Genomic DNA, 23,925 nt, shown 5'->3' on the forward strand with positions numbered 1-23,925 from the left:
CAATTAATGCGAGTCAAAGCTAATATTCATATATTTTCACACAAGGTAGATTCTCAGGACTTGCCAATGGTTTACAGAGGGCGGATAGATGTATGGGTTTGACCTGATGGAATCGACTATCTACATGTCACTCAACAATGTTCATTTTCTGGGGTGAACGGGTGTAGAGAGAGATTCGTAATTCTATGCAAATTGGGGTTGAGTGACTAATAAAAATAGACACTGACTATTGACTGCTGTGTCTGAGCCATACGAAATATCTTGCTGGTTGGGAAAAGTAAAGACAAAGAGAATTACAATGTCCTATTTCCCTCCTGCTCAATTCCACTAGAGAAGTATTTTAATAAAAAGACACTGGAGTTGAACAACACAGAGGAACGAAAGCGCAAGCTCTTAATATCAGATAAGTGAATTGTCACTCATCAAAGGCTACTGTGTGCTGCTTTAAATTAAAAGTGACTTGTATAAATCATGGTGTCGACTTTGAGATATCAGTCTAAATTAATCCTATTTTGAACCGTGGATAATCATATATTTAACATCAACGTTTATCCTAAACACTTTTGTCCCAGTATGTGAAGATAAAATATTACCCAAACCAAATTTTCTTTTTTTATAGTCTTAAATTTATAGCTTTCTTTCTGAAAATCAACAATATCCAACAAAGGTTACCATATTTGTTTTTTTTTTTGTTTGTTTTTTTTTTAGGGTGGGGGAAGATGTGTTCGGAATAGTTTGAAACACAACAAACTTAAGCTGTGGAGTCTGGATTAGTTTACCGGTTTGGACTTCACTAGTAATCTCGTGTCTATGATTTGTGGGTGTTATAAACTAATTTCTATTCTTAAAATCAACTTTGATTTTAAGTCATGCAATAATGCATATTTATAGTAGAAATTGAAACCAAAAATTTTAAAATGAATAAAATCATTTTTTTTTTTTTTCTTAAATAAGCTGAGACATAAAAATATTTTCTTCAAAACAAGACTTTTTTTTTTTTAACCTTTTCCTCTGTTAATATTAACACCGAGGAGGTGGGGTGGGGGTGGGGTTCCGTTCAAATAGAAAATGTCTGGCAAAGCATAAGTCAAATCTGAGCAATGTTGTGTGCTTGATGGCACGTGTTTTAATGCAGAAATGTTCGCATCTTATAATGCATCATATATGCATGAATATTTATAATAAAAATTGAAAACCAAAAAAAATATGCGATTTTAAAAAGAATAGAATCATTTATTTTTGTTTTCATTTAATATGCTGAGACTTTCGATATTTAAAAATATCTTCTCTGAAACAAGATTTTTTTTTTTCCTTTATTCTGTTGGTATTCACCCCGGGATGGAGCGAGCTTTCTGTTGCATCAATGCATCACATACTTATGAATCTATATATCTAGAAAAGTTAAATTGTCTGTTTCTGTGTATACATTTCCTTACCAAACTACTCTGTCAATTTTCAGTCTACAGACTCGAGATTTGACATAAAGGGTAGTGAGATGTGAGAAAATCTTTTTAATTGGTTTTCGGACAGAAATTTGGCTGTCAAGGGGTCAAAGTTCAACTCTACCAAACTCCTCCACTAATTTTGGGTCTAAGCACTTGAAATTTTAGATGTAGGTTACTTGGACATGGATCATGAAACTTTTAATTTGATTTGAGCCCAAAATAATGATGTGAAGGGGTCCAAATTGGGGTCAGTTAAAAATATTTTACCTCTGAGGTCTCTAGCTACTTGGCCAATTTTGGGTCTAAACATTTGAAATTTTACATAATAGAAGGCTTCGCTCACTCTTGGAATTTGTACACAACTGGCTAACTAGTAGATGGTCTACAAAAAAAAAAAAAAAAGAAAGAAAATCGGTTTTCATCAAACGGAAATGGAATAATGTTGTCTTTTCTAGAATGACAATTTTATCGTTCCACCCTCTATAAAGTAAATAATAATTTTTGAAGGGAATGGAACTGCAACTCTTTATTGGAGAATAAAGATATAATAAAATAATTATAGTTATCATAACAACACTTCTCTTACATCTTATGAAGCATCATATACTTGTGAATATTTATAATAAAAATTGAAAACAAAAAAAATGCAAATTTAAAATGAAAAATTATTATTATTATTTACTCACTAGAAGTAGTCACACAGGTCATCATCAAAGATTTCTCTTTGAGAACAACTTCTGTTGTTCTGTGGAGTCTGAGTGACAAGTCTTTGCAGATTTCCAGTACTCTCCATCTTTTTCGATAACCTTTGCAGAAGAATTTGTGTTATCGCAACAATTGCTTACCATTGATTTCTTGTTGGCAGCGACCATTGATCTTCACTGGAATTTGGGTGGCATAAAGCTTCCTCAAGATAACCAGTTCTCTTTGTACTCATCCAGCGAATGTCTGGCTAGAGCGTCTCTCCTCGCCTAGCTTATGATTATTATTGTTTTAAATATGCTGAGACTTTTGACATTCAGAGCAAGACTTTGTTTTCTTTATTCCTTTTCTTCATTTTGTTAGTATTAATCTCAAGGAGGAGAGGGGTGGGGCGAGTCTCCTGTTAAAATAGAAAATGTCCAGCAAAGTATAAGTCGGGTCTGAGCAATGTGTTGTGCTTGATGACACGTGTTGTAATACTTATAAAGTATCATATATGCATGAATTAGAAATTGAAAACCAAAAAATGATGCAATTTTCAAAAGTATAGAATCATTCATTATTTTTGTTATTCATTTATATAGCACGGTTTGCAGAAAGAATTACAAATTAATAACACAGACTTGAATAAATAATAAATTAAAAAAGAAAAATTTCTAAAGTGTCAAAGTAATTAACCATAGTTGAAGATTACATGAATGCTCCTTTTTCCGAATGCGTAAATAAATTTGTGCACGATAATTAAACTGCTATCAATTAATTGATCAGTATAACAGAAAAAACTGGCAGATATTAAACCCAGATCCTTGGGTCATCAGAATGTTCCTGTTCTAATCACAAGATTTAAAATCATCTTTTAAGCTTGATAATTCTGCAGTTTATGTGTCATATATGATTTTTATAGGTTACTAGTAGGCTGCCTGGTGTTGCCCCTTCGTAATAGTATAATTCATGCAAATTATGTATTTATTATTATATGGACAATTCTCTATCGATTATTATATTGAACCTAATATATGGTAGTGAGATCAAAACTAATATATATATAAAGTGATGGGACGATTCCAATATCTTTCCCCATTCTGTACTAAATTTCCGATTCCGATTCTTTATAAATCTCTAAATATTTAACTATAAAATTGTTATTTTGTCTAGATTACTGTAAAAACACATCTTAAATGTGCATGTATTTTCTCAAACGTAAAAACACACTTGTGAGGGGGTGAGCTAGAGATTTTAGTTTTACTGGAAGTTTAAATCAATAAATATTTATTATTTTATTATTACTAAAAGCAGTGGAAGATTTTGTTTAAGCAAAATCAAATAAAAAAGATAAATTTAGGAATCGGTTTTGCTATCGGAAAATAGGCTCAAATTTTTCCGATTCCGATATTCCAAAAAGAGTTTTCTTATATATATATATATATATATATATATATATATATATATATATATATGACTTGTTTGCTATCAGCTAAAATCGAAACCAAAACATACGACTCTCTATCCTTATTTCTTAGGCTCTGAGCCATGCCCATATACTCACAAACACACACACACACATATATATATATATTCACCTGTCATCCCTTTTTTAAAAAGTGAAATCGCCCAATCGTCATAGACAAGATGCAAGCAAGCAAGAAAGCAAGCAAGGTTCACAGAGTTTTATAATTGTATAGATAAATTGGAATGTTGCAATCGATAAGTATATTGTATTATAAACATAAGTAATTAATACTGTTTATATCTTTTTCATTTATGGTACATTTTTCAGTGTATAGTTTTATAAACATTTAAAGTGTGTTTTTTCTGGCATAAAACTATATTTTTTATAAAAACATTTGTAAATTAAAATCCTTTTAAAACAAATTAGAGATCATCTACATAAGACCAAGCCACAGAGTGAATGTGGTATTCTGGTGATAGTGTTTAGCATATGGTAAGCCAAACAATTTTTGACAAAATTGGATGACCATCAAAATGATTCGGGCTTCATGCCAAGGAAAAGGATGGAATTTTACGATTATTGTTTTGTTTGTTTTTATAAAAACCTTTTGAATGTATATTTTCTGGCTTAAATAAACTAAAAATTACATTGAAAGGACTCCATTAAAATAACTATAATTTCATGGGTGTATGTCTATATTTCATTCAATATATTTTTATACAGCTGTATTTTATTATTTGTGAGTTATTTTTTAATATTTGTTTCAGATAAATACACTCTTGTACACATTGTTGTGTTGGTTTCTTTCCCCATACAACACATAGCATTGTGTTTTCTCTTCATTTAAAAAAAAAAAAGTGAAAGGTGTAGATAATTCCCACTAAAACTCCTATTTGCGATATACAGTCACATTTATCATATTCAATTTTTGGTGACTGGTGCATATTGTGAACCAGACGTATTTCAGCGTTTGTTCGGCTTTGGCCGGAACATGACGTTAGCAGCAGGATTATGCCAAGCAACAGCTCTGGTTTAGCTGCTGTTTGACGTAACATGCCGATCAGCCAATCACAACGCCGTGGAATGAATTACAACAGGGCAGCGTCCTAGCAGACGACTTTTAAATAAATATTGGAAGAGGAAAAAAATAAACACCAGTTGTTACATGCAAATCATGGACGGTACCAACATAATTAACCTTTAAAACCTTCTCTTCCAATTAAAAAAAAAACAAACAAACAAAACAATAAAAATCTCTTTTACAAAATATACTTTAAAAAGTACTTGGAGAAAAAAAAACAATTTTGTTTCCAGTTTCTTTTTTACAAGAAAAACTTTAAAACAAATGGCAAAATATATTTGAAAAACAAAAAAAAATTTTCTTTGAACCTTTTTTAAAACCTTTCCTTAAAATTATTTGCCCCCCACCCAAAATAATTTTTGCTTCTTCTAATCTTTTCTTTAGTTATTATATAAAAAAAAATGAATAATAAAACACCAAATTACAGTGGGTCGTTTTTTTTTTTTTTTTTTTTTTTTTTTTTTCTTTGGTTTCTACATTTTATATTTATTCATTTTTGCCGTTTTCATCTACGTAGAATTGTTATATTTTTATTAGCAACGCTCTGCATAATCCGGTTGTTGACGTCTTGTTCCAGCCAAAGCCGAGCGAACGCTGTGATACGTTTGGTTCATAATATGCTCCAGTACTCAATTTTTAGTTTGATACAAAATAGTAAGTGTAAGTTGGATATATTTAGTTCAATTTAGGTTTATGCAAAATCGAGAAATGAGTGAATAGAAGACCTTCATGAAAATTCAGATACCTCAGATTTTTTTAAAATCTTAAATAATAGTTATTAAACATCAATCAATAAGTATTCTAAAATTTCAGTTTATTTGAGGAGATTTAAAAAACATTTTAGGGGATGTAATGTGAGCATAATCATGTTCACACATCGGTTCTCATAAGAAAAGATTACTAAAGTTAAGCAATGTTGTACCTGGTCAGTACCAGATGATTGATCATTTGGGAATGCTAAGTGCTGTATGTATTCACGTTAGCAGGTATGTATCATACCGCCTTGAACAGGACTACCTTGCATTACTTTTATGTCCTCTTATGAAGATTAAAATCAAGATACAATGTTATTAAACCTTGTGTCTAGAATCTTTATTTCAGTTTTGATTAGAATCTAGTGTATGTTTTTGATTCTAAAAATATCTAAAATTTAACATTCAAACTTAAAAGGTCTTAAGAAGAAACTGAAATTCAACGCTTGTTTAATTCATATCTAATTACTATCAATCAAATTTAATGCAAATTTGAAATATTTTAATTTCCAAATGGAAAGTTGTGTTTATATTATGCCTCTTTCAACTCTTTAAAATACTTTAAAAAAAAAAAACTGAAATTCGGGGAATATTTATTAACTTATGTCTAATACCACCGATTTTTGTGAAATTAGATGTCTGAATTTTCATGAAGGGCTTCCATCCCCATTTTATTCTCTTTGCACAAAACTAAATTGAACTAAATATAGCCCAGATTACGATCTCTAACGGTTAACAGTTGTTTCAAAATGCACAATGATCGCTCAATTAGTTAATCCCATGCATACAAATATAGAAGCATATATATACATGTGCATAACTTTATATGAATGTAGAGATATGAACAGATTCTATATATTTTGAAAACAAAAATTGTTATCTATAATATAAATCTCATCTGTCTGTTTAAATGTCTGTCTACCTAAAACATTTGTCAGAGGTGACGGATTTTCACGAGATCAATATCATTTCGAAGCTCGACGTCTCAGATAACAAATATTAAAAAATTATCTAAAAACATTAATTCCTTTACCCTCAACTAGACAGTTTTCTACAAGGAGGGGTTGAATTTTTGCAAGCCATTTTTACAAGTCATCATATCAGTTGGATTGACTTTGCCTAATTTTAACGTTCCGAACTTCCGGTTACGTCATGAAGTAGCGGTAAGACGTCAGATTTTCTTTCACTTTCTTTTCTGCTTTCACATCACGGGTTTGAGCCTGCCTGCCTACTACCACTTTTTTTGTTTTTATTTTTGGTTGTTTTTTTTTCTCAACACACATCTTTTTTTTTTTTTTTTTTTTTACACAGTGATCACCACTTATCAAGGCCCGGAAGCCACTCAGGGATAAGGGTTATTGCAAGTACATCACGTTAGTGAGGAGATTTTATGAAGTGTTTAATTAGGGGGGCGGTTCATTAGGAATTTGTTAACATTAGACTTGAAGACATCCAAGTTGTAGTCCGGAGGGAAGCAGGCAGACGGAACAGAGTTCCACAGGCGTGCAGTTCTAAGAAAGAAGCTTTGCTCATGAAATCCGCGTTTTGATTTAGGCACAGATATAGAGTGGGGGAAATTTTCCACAGTGGATTCAGCTAGACGGGTGATTTTCGTGAAAGTTTGGCGAGGGGGGACCAGGGATTGGAGTTCAGACGAGCACCTGCCATGAAAATAACGATAAAACAAGGATAGGCTCGCAGCGTCTCTTCTGTGGGAGAGGGGTTGTAGGGTAGAGAAAAGGGCATCCCCCACTAAACCACGAAGTCTATTTTGTACTCTGTCAAGGCATGATAGGCTGTTTTTGGCAGCTCCTGCCCAGATATGGCAACAGTATTCCATCCTTGGACGTACTTGGCTTTTATATAGATAGAGAATTGAATCAGTAGTGAGATATCTTCTGGAGCGGTAGAAGGATCCCACCATCTTACCTGCGACCTTGGCAACAGACTTTATGTACGTGTTCCATTTCAGATCAGGAGTAAAGGTCAAACCCAGAAGCTTGTCAAAACACGGGGCCTCACCCAGACGAGAGCCATCCATCACAATTGATGTCAGCTGGGGATCAGAGCGTTGATGATGTAAGGATAGGAGTTTGGTTTTAGATGCATTAAAGGTAACTAGCCACATCTCCAAACACCCGGGCAACGCCAGGCACCCAGGCTAGTCTTATATATATCTCAATGTCTGTGTGTGATGTTTGTGTGTTCCCTATAATAAGAAAGATTAGAGAATGTACATAAATCTAAAAGTGTGTTATTATATACTGGGGAAGACAATGGAAGTGCCCCTGATTTTTAAATGCACCCCTAAAGAGTAGAAGAGTATAACTCTAACCAGTGTGGGATGAGGACATTGGTTGTATGGAGAGAAATGATATGAGAATAATACGATGGATGTGTAATGTGAGTCTTAAAGAAAGGTTTGGATCTGATAATCTTAGCAGAAGATTAAACCTGGGCAGTATAAGGAGATGTGTGTAAAACAGGAGACTTTATTGCTATGGCCACGTTGACAGAATGGATGAGTTTTGAGTTAGTAGATGGAAAATAGCTGAAGGCCAAGGAAAACATGGAAGGAGGTGATAAGGATGAACTTGAGAGGACAAGGAATAAATAAAGACCTGACCAAAAACAGGTTATTTTGGACATCAATTTCTAAAAGCCGTCCAACACATGCCAACATGGAAAACGGATATTAAACTGAATATGATAATGAAGTAAAAAAAAAAATCGTTCATGAGAGCTTTATATATTTTTCAAACAATGTTTGGCTCCCTTAAAAATATTTCTAATCATCTATCCACAATAAAATGGACAAAATGTGATCATCAGCTTTAAATGTATTATCAGAACCAATTCATAAATTTCATTTTTCATCTACTTTTATTTTATCTCCCTATTGTTTCAGTTGCAAAGTATCTTCTCAATATGTCATCTTATTTAAATTCACCTGCCCTAATTCTGCTGATATTTTGTTCCATGAAGGTATAGTAAGAAATTTAAGTTTAGAACCCCCTCTCCACAAACTTAAACATAAGTAATATGAACAGATATGTAGCTGCTCAACTCCCTATTTAGGACGTCCCTGTAGATACGGTTTATAATTCACATCAGCCCCTTATATCTCAGTTGCAAGTGAATAAAAATAGAAAAAAGTAATTAAAAAATTAAAATCTGGTCAGAGATATGTTTGGAAGTAAATTTCTAAAAGCCGTTTTACACATGCCAAAATGTAAACTGGATGGTAAACCGATGATGAAGATATATTTCCCCCTTGCGGGGGTGGGGGACTAAACATTTTTATTTATTCTTTTTGTATATTGAATTTCAAAATATTAAAGGCTTCTTTATATGTATATTTTAATATTCATAAATTCAAAAGAATTTTGAAAAAGTACAAAATTGGATGGCAGGAATGTTACTGGAAGGAAATGGTAATAAATTCTGCTTATAGCACTCAGCATTTATTGTTTTTTGAGAAGCGTGTTCCCAGCATGCTTAGCAAAACTTATTTAGCTTTACTCTTGTATGTACCGGATACACCGTGCTGTGCCCTTCTCCCCACCTCTCCACCTAGAGCCAATGTATGCTGAGTGTTACTATCAAAACGAATGGCATTACAAAGAGGGGGGGGGTCACAGAAAGATCAGTCTTCTGTTTTTATTTAAAAATGATCACCTTGTATTTTGCTTTCTTAAACACGTTTAGCTTTAAGATTACACTGATAAGCCTAAGAAGTCGTTTCTTTAAAATATGTTTTTTCCTTGTCTCTTCTTCCATAGATGTATTTGTCTTTAACTATCATTAATCTAAATGAATGCAAAGGTTAGATAAGAAATTTAATTTTCTACATTTTTATAGTTGTAATCGTCACGTTTTAGCCATCATTTTTGCAGGTTTTCTTTAACTCTGTTTCATATCTGGTTTCTTTCTGGAAATGTCATGCCATACTATTTATTCAATTCAGGATAATCGATTGAGATCTCATTCCATTTTTTATGCCAGATGATATATCAGCTAAGTTTTCAACATCTTGTTTTTTTTTTGTTTTGTTTTTTTTAATTTTTTTCTTGAACCAAAGTAAATGAATTACTTTTTGATCCAAAAATTGAACTTTAAGCCTCCATCTCATTAGATGTAATTAGCCAAGTCAGATACGTCCTCAGATAGAATGCTGTTGCCATATCTGGGTAGGCGTAACTGAGAGCACTTTTCGTTGCCTAGGCAGAGTTCAAAATCAACTTTAAAATCTATTGAAGATGATTTCCTCTTTTCTTCACAGACCCTTTCTCGCAGAAGCGACTTTGCTAATCTCTGTTTGGTCATAAAATAATGAAAGTTGCTCAACTAAATTCCAATGTCTGGTCCCACTTTGTAAGTCATTCACAGCAAGAACTCGTTTTATTATCATAATAAAAAAAAACTTCTTCTGTGTACCTACTGTGCCTACAGAATTTCCATGAATAGAGTCTCTTTGCAAGGGCTTCCCATCTGTGGAACACATTATTATCAAACTGCTTCACTACAGATTACAACATGTTCGTCTTCAAATCCAATGTCAACAGATTCCTGTCATGAACCAACTTCATAAGTATTCAAACTTGGTTCATCTCATCAATCATTTTTGAATCTCTATTATTATATAAAAGGAATATTGTGTGTGAGAATTCTTTCCGCTTGACTTGAAAACGGCTGAGCCGATTTTTATGAAATTTCACAGGTACTTTATGTGCCTGGCAATGTTCTTAGATAGATTTTGTATCGGAATGTCTGCAATAAGTATCGATAATTGATAGTTGAAATAATCTGATGAAACAAGACACAGGCGATTTTGGCAAAAATTAACACTTTACACAGCCTAACATCACAAGTGCATTTGAGAAGTTTTATTACCACACAAGCTAAAAGGTCTGACATATAAAATCAACAGTAGGCTCTTTGATATGACAGGGATGCTTTGGAAATGTTTCTGTTTAAAGCACAATTTCACAATAACACTTAACTTTTTCATTTTAAACTTAAACTCAAGCAATCATCACTGCACAAACAGTAAGGCCAGGCATATAAAATCAACAGTAGGCTTTTTGATATGACACGGGCATGTATGAAATGAATATTGCTGTTTAGAGCACAATTGAAGTATGATATTTGACTTTTGCATTTTAAACTTTAATTTAAGCAATTATGTATAAAAAATGATTTTATGAAATCAAAAGTAGATTCTCCAATGTAATATAAACTACAATGTATTGTGGACTAAGTCACTGCAGGGAGATATGTGAAGCTTCCTCTCTGTGCACTGTGATGGGTCCACAATTAGAGCAGGCAATCAATCGATTTTGTTGAAAAATGGACAATTTCATCAATTTCGATGACAATAAAAATATGGGAGTGTGAAACATTCATTGATCATCGTTCAATCTCGGGCAACGCCGAGTCTCCCTGCTAGTCTTTCATAAGATTCATCTCTCAGCTTATAATCATTTCATCTCATTAACCATTAAGTTGCTTTTAGTCTTGATATGTGTTTTTTTTTTTAATTTTTTTTGTTACACAGGAATCACCACTTATCAAGGGCCGGGGGCCACTCGAGGATAAGGGTTAATCAGTATACATTAGTCAATGTGATTATAGCGTAGTGATCCATTAGTACATAATTTTTTTGTTTAAATGTTTTTTTTTAGATTTACGAGAATAATCAAGTACTGAAGTCTTCGTCTCAATGCTTAGGTTGCTGAGGAGGTTATTAGAATATGATATGTGTTGATTCTGTTAAACCTCTTATCTTCCAATATTACTTTTTGTTATTACAACTGTTTCACGTGTAGAGTGTTGACCCTCCTCTCCTCATCTCCAATATTATTCAAGATTTCCCGTTAGTGAGGCTGCTAATCCCAGATGTGTATGTTCCCTGCTGTAATATTATCTATTACTAATGGAGATTTGATATTAGTCTACCTGAAACCGAAACTGTACTATTACTTCTATAACGTAATTTTGTACTATTTTTTAATGCTCCGTTTAAAGGGATGAGGATAGTGTAGTATCCGTTATGCTGTTATGATATCATCCACCAAGGTATTACTTTCCCCTTTGAAGGGGAGGGTCGTATGACATATGCCTGTTTATCATGACACAATGCTCCTAGGCTTTTGGGGGAGGGAAAGAATCCACTATATGTTCTGTTATCATGATACCATCTTCTTAGGCATTACCTTCTCTTTTTTTATTGGGGGGAGGAGACTAGTATATGTTTGTTAATCATAATACCATACTCTCAGGCATTATCTTTTATTTTATAGGATTGGCGAGTAATGCACTGTATGTTCTGTTATCATGATACCATCCTCCTAGGTATTACCTTGGTGGGAGGGTAGTGTAGTATCTGTTTTGTTATCATCTTCGCAAGCACCAAGGATAATGGTTTACTTCACAAGATCTCCAGCTACGGTATAGCTGGAAATGTCTTCTCAATTATTAAATCATTTCTTTCTGATAGGTTCATAAGAGTAGTGGTTGATGGGCAGAAAGCAGAAGCTCTTAGTATTAATGCTGGAGTCCCTCAGGGGTCCATCCTGGGCCCAACTCTCTTCCTGATCTATATTAATGATGTTCCAAATCACATCCTTACATCATTCATAGACATCTATGCTGATGACACTACTATCTATGGTAGCACATCTAAGACCGTAACTGACCAAGTTCTCTCTGATTCTCTCTCCTCTGATCTTGAGTAAATGGTACAATGGGGAAAGAGGTGGCTGGTTACTTTTAATGCATCTAAAACCAAGCTTTTATCTTTACATCATCAACGCTCTGATCCTCATCTGGCATCAATTGAAATGAATGGCTCTCGTCTTGGGGAGGCCTCATGTTTTGACAAGCTTCTGAGCTTGACCTTTACTCCTGATCTTAAATGGAACACATACATTAAATCCGTTGCCAAGGCCGCTGGAAAAATAGTTGGATCCTTCTATCGATCCAGTAGATATCTCACTGCTGATGCAATTCTCTATCTATATAAGAGCCAGATACGTCCAAGGATGGAGTACTGTTGTCACATCTGGGAAGGAGCTGCTAGAAAGGACTTATCCTGCCTTGATAGAGTTCAAAATAGACTTTGTAGCCTTGTGGGGGATTTCCTTTTCTCTTCCCTGCAACCTCTTTCTCACAGAAGAGATGTTGCAAGTTTGTCTCTGCTTTATCATTATTTTCATGGAAAGTGCTCGGCTGAGCTCCATTCTATGATCCCCCTTCGCCAAACTTTCGCAAGAAACACCTGTCCAGCAGAAAACACTATCGCTAATTTCCTCCACTCTTTATCTGTGCCTAAACCTAAACGTAGATTCCATGAGCAAAGCTTCTTTCTTAGAACTGCACGCCTATGGAATTGTCTTCCATTTTTCTGCTTTCCAGCTGACTACAATATGGTTGTCTTCAAGTCTAACGTAAACAAGTTTTTGATGAGCCGTTCCATATAAGTTAACAAATTTACCGAATCTCCATTACTAATGGTTACTATATTGTCCAATTTCTACTGTACACTCTTTAACCTTATCCTCGAGCGGCCTCTTGGCCTTGATAAGTGGTGATGCCTATTTAAAAAAAAAAAAAATTACCACCTCCTCCTTTGGAGAGATAGTGTGATATATTTTTCGGTCATCATGAGATAATTATCCCAGGCATTATCTTCGCTTTTGTTGGGAGTAGTGTAGTATATGTTAGTTCATCACATATACTTACAAAAATGTTTCGCATAAGATGACAAAATCTCTGTACGTTTTCCAATGGGGTTTAAGGATAAAACACTGGTTAAATTACGACACTGGCCATTACATTTTTTAATTGATTTTTTACAGTCAAAATCGATGTTATGTTTGCCAGATTGTTGGAAGAGAATATTAAAATCTTATTTTTTTTAAGTAAAGAATCAAATTAAAATTTGACATAAAGTACTAAGCAAAAATCAGTTCTAAGTGACATTCTTCTAGAGGCTGAAGGTTCAATCCTCAGTGCGGGAAATACTAAAAATATATTTATGAATTACGACTCCTAATCGATCATAGCTGACGAAATAAGAGCATGGATTAAATAAAGGGTTCCATTTAAAATTCCATACAGATTGCAGAGTTTGATGAAAAGGTACCACAGTTCAACAGGATACACCTGAGAACGGTGAAGAAGGTAGGAGGTTACATCAGCTACAACATGATGAGAATAACATCCAAGATGCGAACAGTAGTTTGAATAATCCAAGTAATACAAATCATTTTCTTCGATCTATGGATTATCAGTTTTCCTACGTCAAACAAGGAATCTTTTATTTTTCGTTTTGCATTTTTATAATGCCGTTTTCAAAACAGAATAAAAAAAATACTTGTAAACACATATTTGCAAAATATACATTCACATTTATATACATATATGAAGATGTGACAGAATTTGAATGCATACTATGTACTGTCCTCGAGTGTCTAAGGTCTCTCTGTATAGGGGTTTGTCAGCACAACCTGGCAGAAGGATACTTTTCCCTACTAGTAAATTCTGACTATTTAAAATCAGAATAGCATTCGTGGCCCAAATAAAATCTCGGTATGGCTATCACACACTAGTTTTTACAAAGAATGGGGCACCTTCTCTGAATTAGGTTACCTCGAGTAACAGCACAAAGCGAAATGCTTTACCAAACTAGATGCATTCTTGTCCTGGAATTCAGTAAAATCAAGATACCACAAGAAAGATATACTATAACATATTTAAATGGTCAATTGGGGAGAAGTAAATTATGCTCTTAACTTCTTTACTAACTCAGTGGTTGAGATGTAAAGGAGAACTTTAATGGAATGTTCAAATATCTATGTATCTCATATAGAGATCAAGTGTTAGCCCTGGGAAGGGGGTCCCTTGATTTCTGAGAACTTCGACTGAAGTAAAATGAAACAGAAAAACTTATCTTTATTTTTATGTTATACTTTCACTGTTTAATGGTGTTACTTATGAAAACAACAACCTAAACAGAAAGGATAAAGCATTTTTTTTATATATAGAAAACTAGAATAATACTCGTCCCAGGATAGGTAAAATTAATTCCTTAATCAGAAGTTTTATATCACATTTATGTCCCCTTAAAAATATTAAAATCAAGATATTTTTCAAATGGGAGATTACGTCCCCTAAATCAATTTAAAATACTCCAAAGAAACTGAAGTGTGTGGAATATTTATGAATTAATATCTATTTTTAAATTTTAAGAAAAATCAGTGGTTCCTGCATTTTCATGAAGGGGTTCCATTCCCTTTTTTTTTTCTACTTTGCATAAAATCAAATGAAACTAAATATAGCCTATACAATCCATCCTTTCACCTAACAGCTGTGTTCCAAAATTCATAATGCTGGGTTAATTAAGAACTGAATCGTATACATATGAATGTATAAACGTATATGCATACCAAACTTATGTAAAGAAAGATATTTTATTCTAAATATTTTTATTATTTTTTTTTTCATTTAATCAAAACTGCCAAGATTTTTTAGAAGCTTGTAATTGTTTGATTTTATTGTTTCATTTTTTAATAGATTGAGCTGTTTTTGGAGCAACAACTGAAAATAGAAATCCAAAGTCTAAATGGTTTTTCGAATATGTTCTTAACACGAGTGTACATCCCTCAGAAAATAAAGAGTAAAGGTTGGTTGTAATACGATCACAACGATTATAAAAAAAAAAACGTGATTTCCTTTTGTCAAAAGAAAGAAAATATCCTTTTTCCTAAGTAGATTTTTACTGGATAAATTTTTATAATTTTTTTTATTTTGATAAATGATTTGATTAACTTCAAGAAATCCCAATGGATTCCTTTATATTCTTATCGAATCATTTTTGTTGTATTTAACTTGTTAATTGTGAATAAAATTTGTATTCATCATCAAATATATTGTGTAACCATAATTGCCTTTTTTTTTTTTTCAAATTAGATAATTTCTGGTAAGTATTATTACTATTTAATTTTTTTTTCATATTTGTTGAACTAATATACAGCCTATTCTGTCCTCTTTGTAATAAATCTTATCCTCTTTAGAGTTTATCAAACTCAAAAAACATATTACTAAGAAAACAATTTGAGAAAACTTTTCAAGAAAATTCACTTTTTTAAATATTAAATTTTCTCAATGATATAAGAACTTCCACCAAAGAGAGCTGTCCGTTAAACATATGAATTATAACCTATCTATTTGACATAATGAGCATTTAATGTTGGAATAACAAATGGCTACATAACTTAGCATATAATACATAAACCAATTGCATAAAACTTTTTCTTTATTTAGAAGGTCTGTAACATCAGCCTAGTGAGTGATGCCTCATCGTCAGTGATACAGACACACAAGGTGAAATAGAGTGTATCCTTCTTAACAACCGAGCTCATCTATAAGATCATGATTAGCAACCCTCTTAACTAACACACAATATGATGCCTTCCAGGACAATAACTGCGTTTTGGGGGATGCGATCCTTAACCCCTTGAGAAAGCCTTCAGAGTATAGCGACATTAGCATTCAATCAAGATCATCGTCATCAAGATCGTCATCAGTTAATGTCCACGTTGCATGCTGGCATATGTTTGATGGCTTTTATAAATAAATGCAATATTTTTTTCACAGTTGTACTGAGTATGAGCGTAAAGATTAAGATGATTATATTTATAGCCAGGAGTGATAAGAATGAACAAATTAAATATAAGAATCGCTGTATAAACTATTTCGAATGTTTTAAAATTCTTTAGTTCCAACTTTTCATCATGACATGAGAGGAGAACCATTGCTGACCCTAACTGGATTAATATTACCATTCTTTACCTGGAATTCTTTACAATTCGAAGCTTCTTTGATTGAATTGATACTTCAAAATTTTTTCTTGTGACAACTTCATTTAATATTCACAATTGGATAATTTTCTTTTCTCTACAACAGGTTTTTTTTTTTGCCATCCGTTTTTGTTATTATTTTTCTATTACAAGAATGCATCTCCATTTATGAACTTTCAAGCTATCCTATATCTGGCCAGGTTATTATTTATTCCCCTTTCTCTCTCTTTATCACTACCTCTCATCTTTTATCTTTCTCTGTGAACAGACCCTGCTCAAACATATAGCATGGTCATATTCCATCAGCCATGACTGGGCAAAAGTCCTAAGTAATTCCAGAAGAGTGTAATGTACAACTGAATTTTACCAAGTACTTTATTCAATATGCGACGGGTCGATGTAGTAGTGGATAAAGTACTTGGTAAAATTCAGTTTTAAGTTACTCTTCTGGGGGGTGAAGGTTCAATCCTCAGTGTAGGGGGACGCTCCAAATAGAATTGTGAATTACTTAGGATTTCTATTTGGTCATGGCTGATGAAAAAAGAACATGCTACTTCTGTAGATTAAATAAAGGGTTCCATTTGAAATTTTTGCCGCTATTCTCATGTTCAACAGAAAGATTCCCGAGTTGAACAAGATACAAGAGTTTACAAAACGTTGTGAAAATAACACTCAAGATGAGAACAGTAGTCAGAATACGAATTATCAATCCTTATCTAAAAGATTCAGCAATGGCCTCAGCTCCACAGGTTGGCTACTAAATATTGTTTGCTGAACTTATCTTAACAGTGTAGATGTTGAAGTGTATTGTTGTTTTGAATTTATATGAAATTAGATCTGTTTTTGCTTTTTGTTTTCTTGAATCCTGAACAGTAAAACATTCACATCCTCTAATAGTTCGCATTTCTATGATTCTTTTGTGTATATTCTATGAAAATTTATTATTTTTCCAGGCAGTTTTAAGCTATTTCTAGATAAATATTTTGGCAAAGCTACTTATAATATTCATTCTCACTATTTGTGCTGGGTGATAGAGGTGGGGGTGGGGTGATACCACATTGGTTCACTCTACGAAATGGTCTTCCTTTTCTTTTGTTACCGGAAATAACTTGATGAATGGCATGCTGAGTCTAGCCTGCTGATAAGTTGCTGAGCAGCGCGCTTTTTATACTGTGTGAAATATCAGATTTTTATTGTTTGTTATTGTTTTAAGTATCAAGTTTGTGTCTATTGTCAAACATTTACAACTCTGTTCAAAATATCAGAATAATTATATTTTTTACTAGTTTTGAAGAAAGAAACTTTATTTTCTAGTTTTAAGGAGGTATTGTTTTACTCAACTTTTTACATTGGTTCCCCGTTTCAGATAAAAACGCAACTCTTTGAATGCGTGTACACTCCTAATAATACAAATCAATCAATAACAATAAATCGATGAACCTGTATGCCCATGAAAATAGGATCTTTTTTTTTTGCATAAACATTACTATGAATTTACTTAAACACGAGAATAAAATAAAGTAGATAAAACAAATGCAAATCAAACTTTTTTGTGATCGGGGAGGGTGGGGGAATCTCAGCCTCAATAATACACTTAATTACCCTTGACCAACAGTTATATATATCTACTAGTATATGAAAGGAACTTTGTGTATGTGTTCATTCGTTCCCTATGGACTCCTAAATGGCTGGGCTGAATGTTTTTAAATTTTACGCAAAAACTTCAGTGTTCCTAGATAGATTTTGTATTAGAATGTCTTTGATAAGTATCGATAATCAAAATAAGATAAGTATCGATAATCGAAAAAATAAGATAAGTATCGATAATCGAAAAAATAAGATAAGTATCAATAATCGAAAAAATAAGATAAGTGTCAATAATCGAAAAAATAAGATAAGTGTCGATAATCGAAAAAATAAGATAAGTATTGATAATCGAAAAAATAAGATAAGTGTCGATAATCGAAAAAATAAGATAAGTATTGATAATCGAAAAAATAAGATAAGTATTGATAATCGAAAAAATAAGATAAGTGTCGATAATCGAAAAAATAAGATAAGTATTGATAATCGAAAAAATAAGATAAGTATTGATAATCGAAAAAATAAGATAAGTGTCGATAATCGAAAAAATAAGATAAGTGTCGATAATCGAAAAAATAAGATAAGTATTGATAATCGAAAAAATCTAATGAAAAAAGAAACAGGCGATTTTGACTAAAATTAATGCCTTATACAACCTAACATCACAAATGCATTTGAGAAATTTTATTATTGCACAAGCAGAAAGGCCCTGCATATAAAATCAGCAGCAGGTTCTTTTATATGACAGAAGCACGTTCAAAATGAATGTTTCTGTTTAAAGCACCATTGAACCATGATACTTGACTTTTGCATTTTAAACTTTAATTCAAGCCATTATATAAAATATTTTTAGAAAATTAATAGTAGGTTCTCTACAGTGCAATGTAAACTACAATGTCTCGTGAACTAAGCCACTGCAGAGAGACATATGATCTTTCTTCCAGTACACCACAATGGGTCCCCAACTAGAGAAGGCAATTAATTGATTCGTTTGAGAAATGGTCGATTTCATTGATTTTGATGACAATAAAATATGGGAAGGTGAAACATTCATTGATCCTTATTCAATCCCGGGCAACGTCTAGTCTCCTTGCTAGTATATATATATATATATATACTTTCTTAATTTTGACATTGGTTGATAATCATGTTTTTACAAGAATTATAAAATTAGAGGATTTTACAAAATCAAAATACATTGTGATGCCATAATAAACCCTATCCTTTTCTCCTTTTTTTTTTTGACATCTCTCTCTGTCCCTCCTCTTTCTCTCTTTCCCTTCTATTCTTCTCTTTCCTCTTTCTTTCTTTTAATTATTTACGTCATTCCACTCCTCTCACCAGTTCTCTCCTTATTCTCCCTTTAGTTATGTTATTTGCTCTCCCTCCCACCATCTACAACAGATGTAGTGTGCACGGTGAAAAGCAATCAAGTAAGATACCATTATCAAAGTTTTCTTAGTATATAGATAAGTTAGTTTGTTTAATATTTTCAAATGATAGACTATATTGATCTGTACACGAATAACCATGATTAGACTTAATAAGTTTATATCGTTATTTGTTTCTTCTATATAATAAAGTAAAGCCAGTCTATTTTTGACTATTGTTATCAATAGTTCTGACCATAATGATATTTTATTCTTACTCGTCCAATTTTGCTTTTTATTGATACACTATGTTTTTAATAATAATAATAATAATAATTACCATCATCATTATAATCCATTTTACATGGCGCCATGTGTTGTATTTCTTATAGAAATTCTCAAACTAACTTAACTCTGGATAGGTTTTTATTTATCACTTTTTTTCTCAAGTCTATCTTTATCATTTCCTTGACCTACCTCTGCTAACTGACCTTATTATCTCAATTGTTCTAAATTTACTAATCTAAGAACTTTTATCCATTCTTTCAACGTGAACATACTAAAGAAGTCTCCTGTTCTGTACACATCTACCTATAATGTTCAGCTTTAATTTACCTCAGGTTATTAATTTCAAACCTCTCCTTATGACCTACATTGTACATCCATTCTATCATTCTCATATCATTTCTCTCCATGCAGCGCATGTCTTCAACCTTCATTTCTAAATTTTATCTGTCCCATGAAAACTCAGTATTCAGTAATCTCTCATAATTGCATTTTCAAGCATCTTCTTTGTCCTGTCTCTTTATTGCTAGCACCCTATTGTCATTTCCAATGCCCTTCTCTGTGACGATATCTACTTTTATCTTTGTTTTCTTTTCTGTTTGGCTATCTTGAATATTTCCTTCTTCTGGTCATTTCTTTGTAATATTGTGAAATATCTGGAAACTTAGCTTATTAAGCCACCAATTTGGTTTTCTATATTACTTTTCTTGCCCTCTTTGCATTTGCACATCCTTGTTCACTAAACCTTGTCTACAGTCGCACCAACATTTCCATTTTTCTTTAATAGACTTCTCAACTTTCTCATCCATTCCACCATGTCATCCTTGGGGGTCATTTTGTCCACCTACAAGTCTGGTCTGTTACTTCTAACAACGCATCCTTCAATTTATTCCACTGGTTTTTTCCATACTTAAACAAATCTGATAAGCGAACTATAAATCATTAACGATTTTTTAGTAACTGATACCATATTAGAAAAAAATGAAAAAAACAAACTGATACCATATTAGAAAAAAATGAAAAATGAAAAAAAAATAAAACTTATGACACATTATTTGTTTTTACTTCCATTCATATTAAGTCAGGTTAAACGCAATTTCTTTCTTAATTCACCTACTTATGGTTTCGTTTTCCAAAGAATAACGATTTTCAGTGACTGATACAATAATAGAAAATAAACACTTTACTTCTACTACCCATTTATTTTAGACAATCAGTGAATTACCTTATAATTTTTTTTTTTTGTATTATTTATGCTTGTATTGTAAAGATGAGTACAATATATATATATATATATTATTTTTTTTTTACTTTTTGCGGTTTCATTTTCTGAAGAATAATGGTTTCTTTTTTCACTAGGCCAAAGATTGACTAATAGTTTTTCTTTTTATTAAAGTAATATTACAAAGCTCTGAAAACAAATTTTTTGTATTATTTGGATTACATTTTGAATGTTATTTTCACAACGTTTTGGACGATGTAACCTTTTTTCAGGTGTCTCTTATCAACTCGGGAATTTTTCTGTCAAACTTGGGAATTGGCATAGAATTTTTTCAGAGAGAACTCTTTATTTAATCTTGCATTATTATAAAAGGACTCATGTCGTAACGGATAAAGTACTAAGTAAAATTCAATTCTAAGTTACACTCTTCTGGAGATTAGTTTCAGTCCTAACTGAAGTGTCATTGCTTTGATTCCGGTGACAAGGAGATGTCTAAGATGACGGTAAACATGTTGAGATAAGCAGAGAGTTCTTTCCACATACAGCACCTGATATTTTCAAATAATCACTCATTTTAATATTGACTAAACTCAACATCACTATGATTATGACGCATTTTTACTAATATATCTATGATGTTCTCTAACACTTTCTAATAGTAAAATAATAGCTTAATACATAAAGACCATACAAAAATAATAATGATAAAATTAGTGAGTGATTCCAAAACAAACAACAAATATACCTAAAACTGAATGTTTTCTTTAATTTTCTATAATTCTATTTTGTGATATTTTTTTATTGAATTCATTTCAGTTGAAGTTAATTAACAATTTCTAGGGTTATCTTTCAGATGCAAGGTTCCTTGTTTACTTGCGGTTGTAACGATGTAAGATTCCGTTGTACGGAAGACCAAATCGGCCATAATTTAAATATTTAAATTTATTTACTGAATTTAAATATTTAAATTGATATACTGTTTAAATGATAATATACGTCTACGATGTTTTTATTGGCGCTTTTCTTCGTATTTTTTAATAACATTTTTTTGCACCATTTACAAGTTTTTTTTTTACAAATATTTTTTTTAATACTGTAATAGTAAAATAAAGTTACATTTATTAATTATACGAAAAAAGTATCTCGTAATGTTTGCACACGAGATTTTTTTCCTGTTGATTTCTAACTTCAGTTACAAATTTCTAATAAAGATTATTTTTTTTATTATTAAAAATACATTTCATGAAAACACTCATTATAAAATGTTCACGTTGTTTAATTAAAAGTTCTCAATTTTAATCTAATAGTTTTATAATTTTGTTATTTTGTTACAAATTTCTAATAAAGATTATTTTAATTTTAACGGTAATTTGGTTTTCATTATAAACTCCGTCATGTTAAAGTCTTTAAAATCACTTTAAATAGTAAATCAATTTTAATATTAAAAAAAAAAAGAGAAATCAACAGGAAAAAAATCTCGTGTGAAAACATTACGAGATACTTTTTCCGTATAATTAATAAATGTATCTTTATTTTACTATTACAGTATTAAAAAAATTATTTGTAAAAAGAACTTGTAAATGGTGCAAAAAAATGTTATTAAAAATATGAAGAAAAGCGCCAATAAAAACATCATAGACATTTTGGCCGATTTGGTCTTCCGTACAACGGAATCTTACATCGTTAAAACCGCAAGTAAACAATGAACCTTGCATCTGAAAGATAACCATTTCTAGAAATAAAATTATGTACAATAGTATTTACACTTTTATTGCAATTAATTTTTTAAATTTTTATGGAAATCGCTCCAGACATGACATGAAGCCACTTGATGTAAGGAGCTAAAATGTATATATATATATATATATATATATATATATTACTTCAAGACCAAAAACTAGTAAGTATTAAGTGTTTGATATGACCCAGAAAACAGCAGTTCTTCCTCTATTGTCAGAAGCATTGCTCATGGAATATATGGACTAAAAGAGAAAATAAGGGAAAAGAATTAATTACAAGGCAGCTGAAAAATTTCTACTCTCCATAATGAAAAAACTATATATACTTAAAAACTGATGACAGTATAAAGGAAGATTAGTAGCTTTATGACGTCATTAATCTCTTTTTATGATCTCATCAAATGCATACAGTGATGATATACAAACAAGCAAGCAAGATTCCCAGTTCTAGGAGTATACTAGACAAGTTTTCATTTTAGTTTTCCGAATTATAAATCTAGTGTTTCGGTTAAATATATAATTAAAATTATAAGTTCTGTGGAGTTTTTGCTCCATTTTTTCTGTATTTTTATTTTTCATTATGGAAATTGTTTCAGACAAGAACAAACTATTTGCCAAGAACTTTGCAGCTAATTCTACCCTATGTAACGAAGGCCATCAACTCCCCATATTTCCTCCTATAACACACAACACGCTAGGTAACATACAAATATCTGTGCATGAGGTCATCAAGCTAATCAAGAACCTTGATTCCAGTAAAGCAACTGGCCCTGATGGCATCCCAATTATAGTGTTAAAAAAAGCTTCAACCTGAAACTTGCTCCCATACTTACGAAACTGTTTAAGCGTTGCCTTAAGGAGAAGTGCTTTTCAACACCCTGGAAAACCTCATCAGTATGCCCTGTATTTAAGAATTCAGGTGATAAGTCATCTCCCTCTTAGTACAGACCAATAAGTCTCTTGTGTGTCATGAGTAAGTTGCTGGAATCCATATTAAATAGAGAAATAGTCAACCACCTTAGCAGAAATAACCTTCTTAGTGACACACAATATGGTTTCCGTTCTGCAAGATCTACCGCAGATGTGCTTACAGTTATATCTCATAGGATTAGCGAATCTCTTGACAAAGGCTTCCTTTCTAGGGCAATTGCTCTTGACATATCAAAGGCCTTCTACAAGGTATGACATAAAGGCCTACTTCACAAGATTTCCAGCTACGGTATAACTGAAAATGTTTTCTCAATCATTAAATCATTTCTCTCTGATAGGCTCATAAGAGTAGTGGTCGATGGACAAAAAATCAGAGGCCCACAGTATTAATGCTGGAGTCCCTCAGAGGTCTATCCTGGGCCCAACTCTCTTCCTGATCTACATCAATGATCTTCCTAAACACATACTTAAATCGTTCGTTGACATCTATGCTGATGACACGA

General features: G+C 32.2%; 1 protein-coding gene across 1 annotated transcript in view; it reads left to right on the forward strand.

Moving 5' to 3' along the window:
• Positions 1-23,925, forward strand: part of LOC145259709 (meiotic recombination protein SPO11-like) — a 1,082,117-nt gene that overhangs the window by 945,159 nt on the left and 113,033 nt on the right. Inside the window, exon 13 of the mRNA XM_080117391.1 lies at positions 15,007-15,115. Coding sequence (XP_079973517.1) covers positions 15,007-15,115 — 109 coding nt within the window. The remainder of the gene's footprint in view (positions 1-15,006; positions 15,116-23,925) is intronic.

The sequence above is a fragment of the Euprymna scolopes genome, chromosome 3, assembly GCF_053919585.1.
Source record: "Euprymna scolopes isolate OS-2025 chromosome 3, ASM5391958v1, whole genome shotgun sequence".
Lineage (NCBI taxonomy): Eukaryota > Metazoa > Mollusca > Cephalopoda > Sepiida > Sepiolidae > Euprymna > Euprymna scolopes.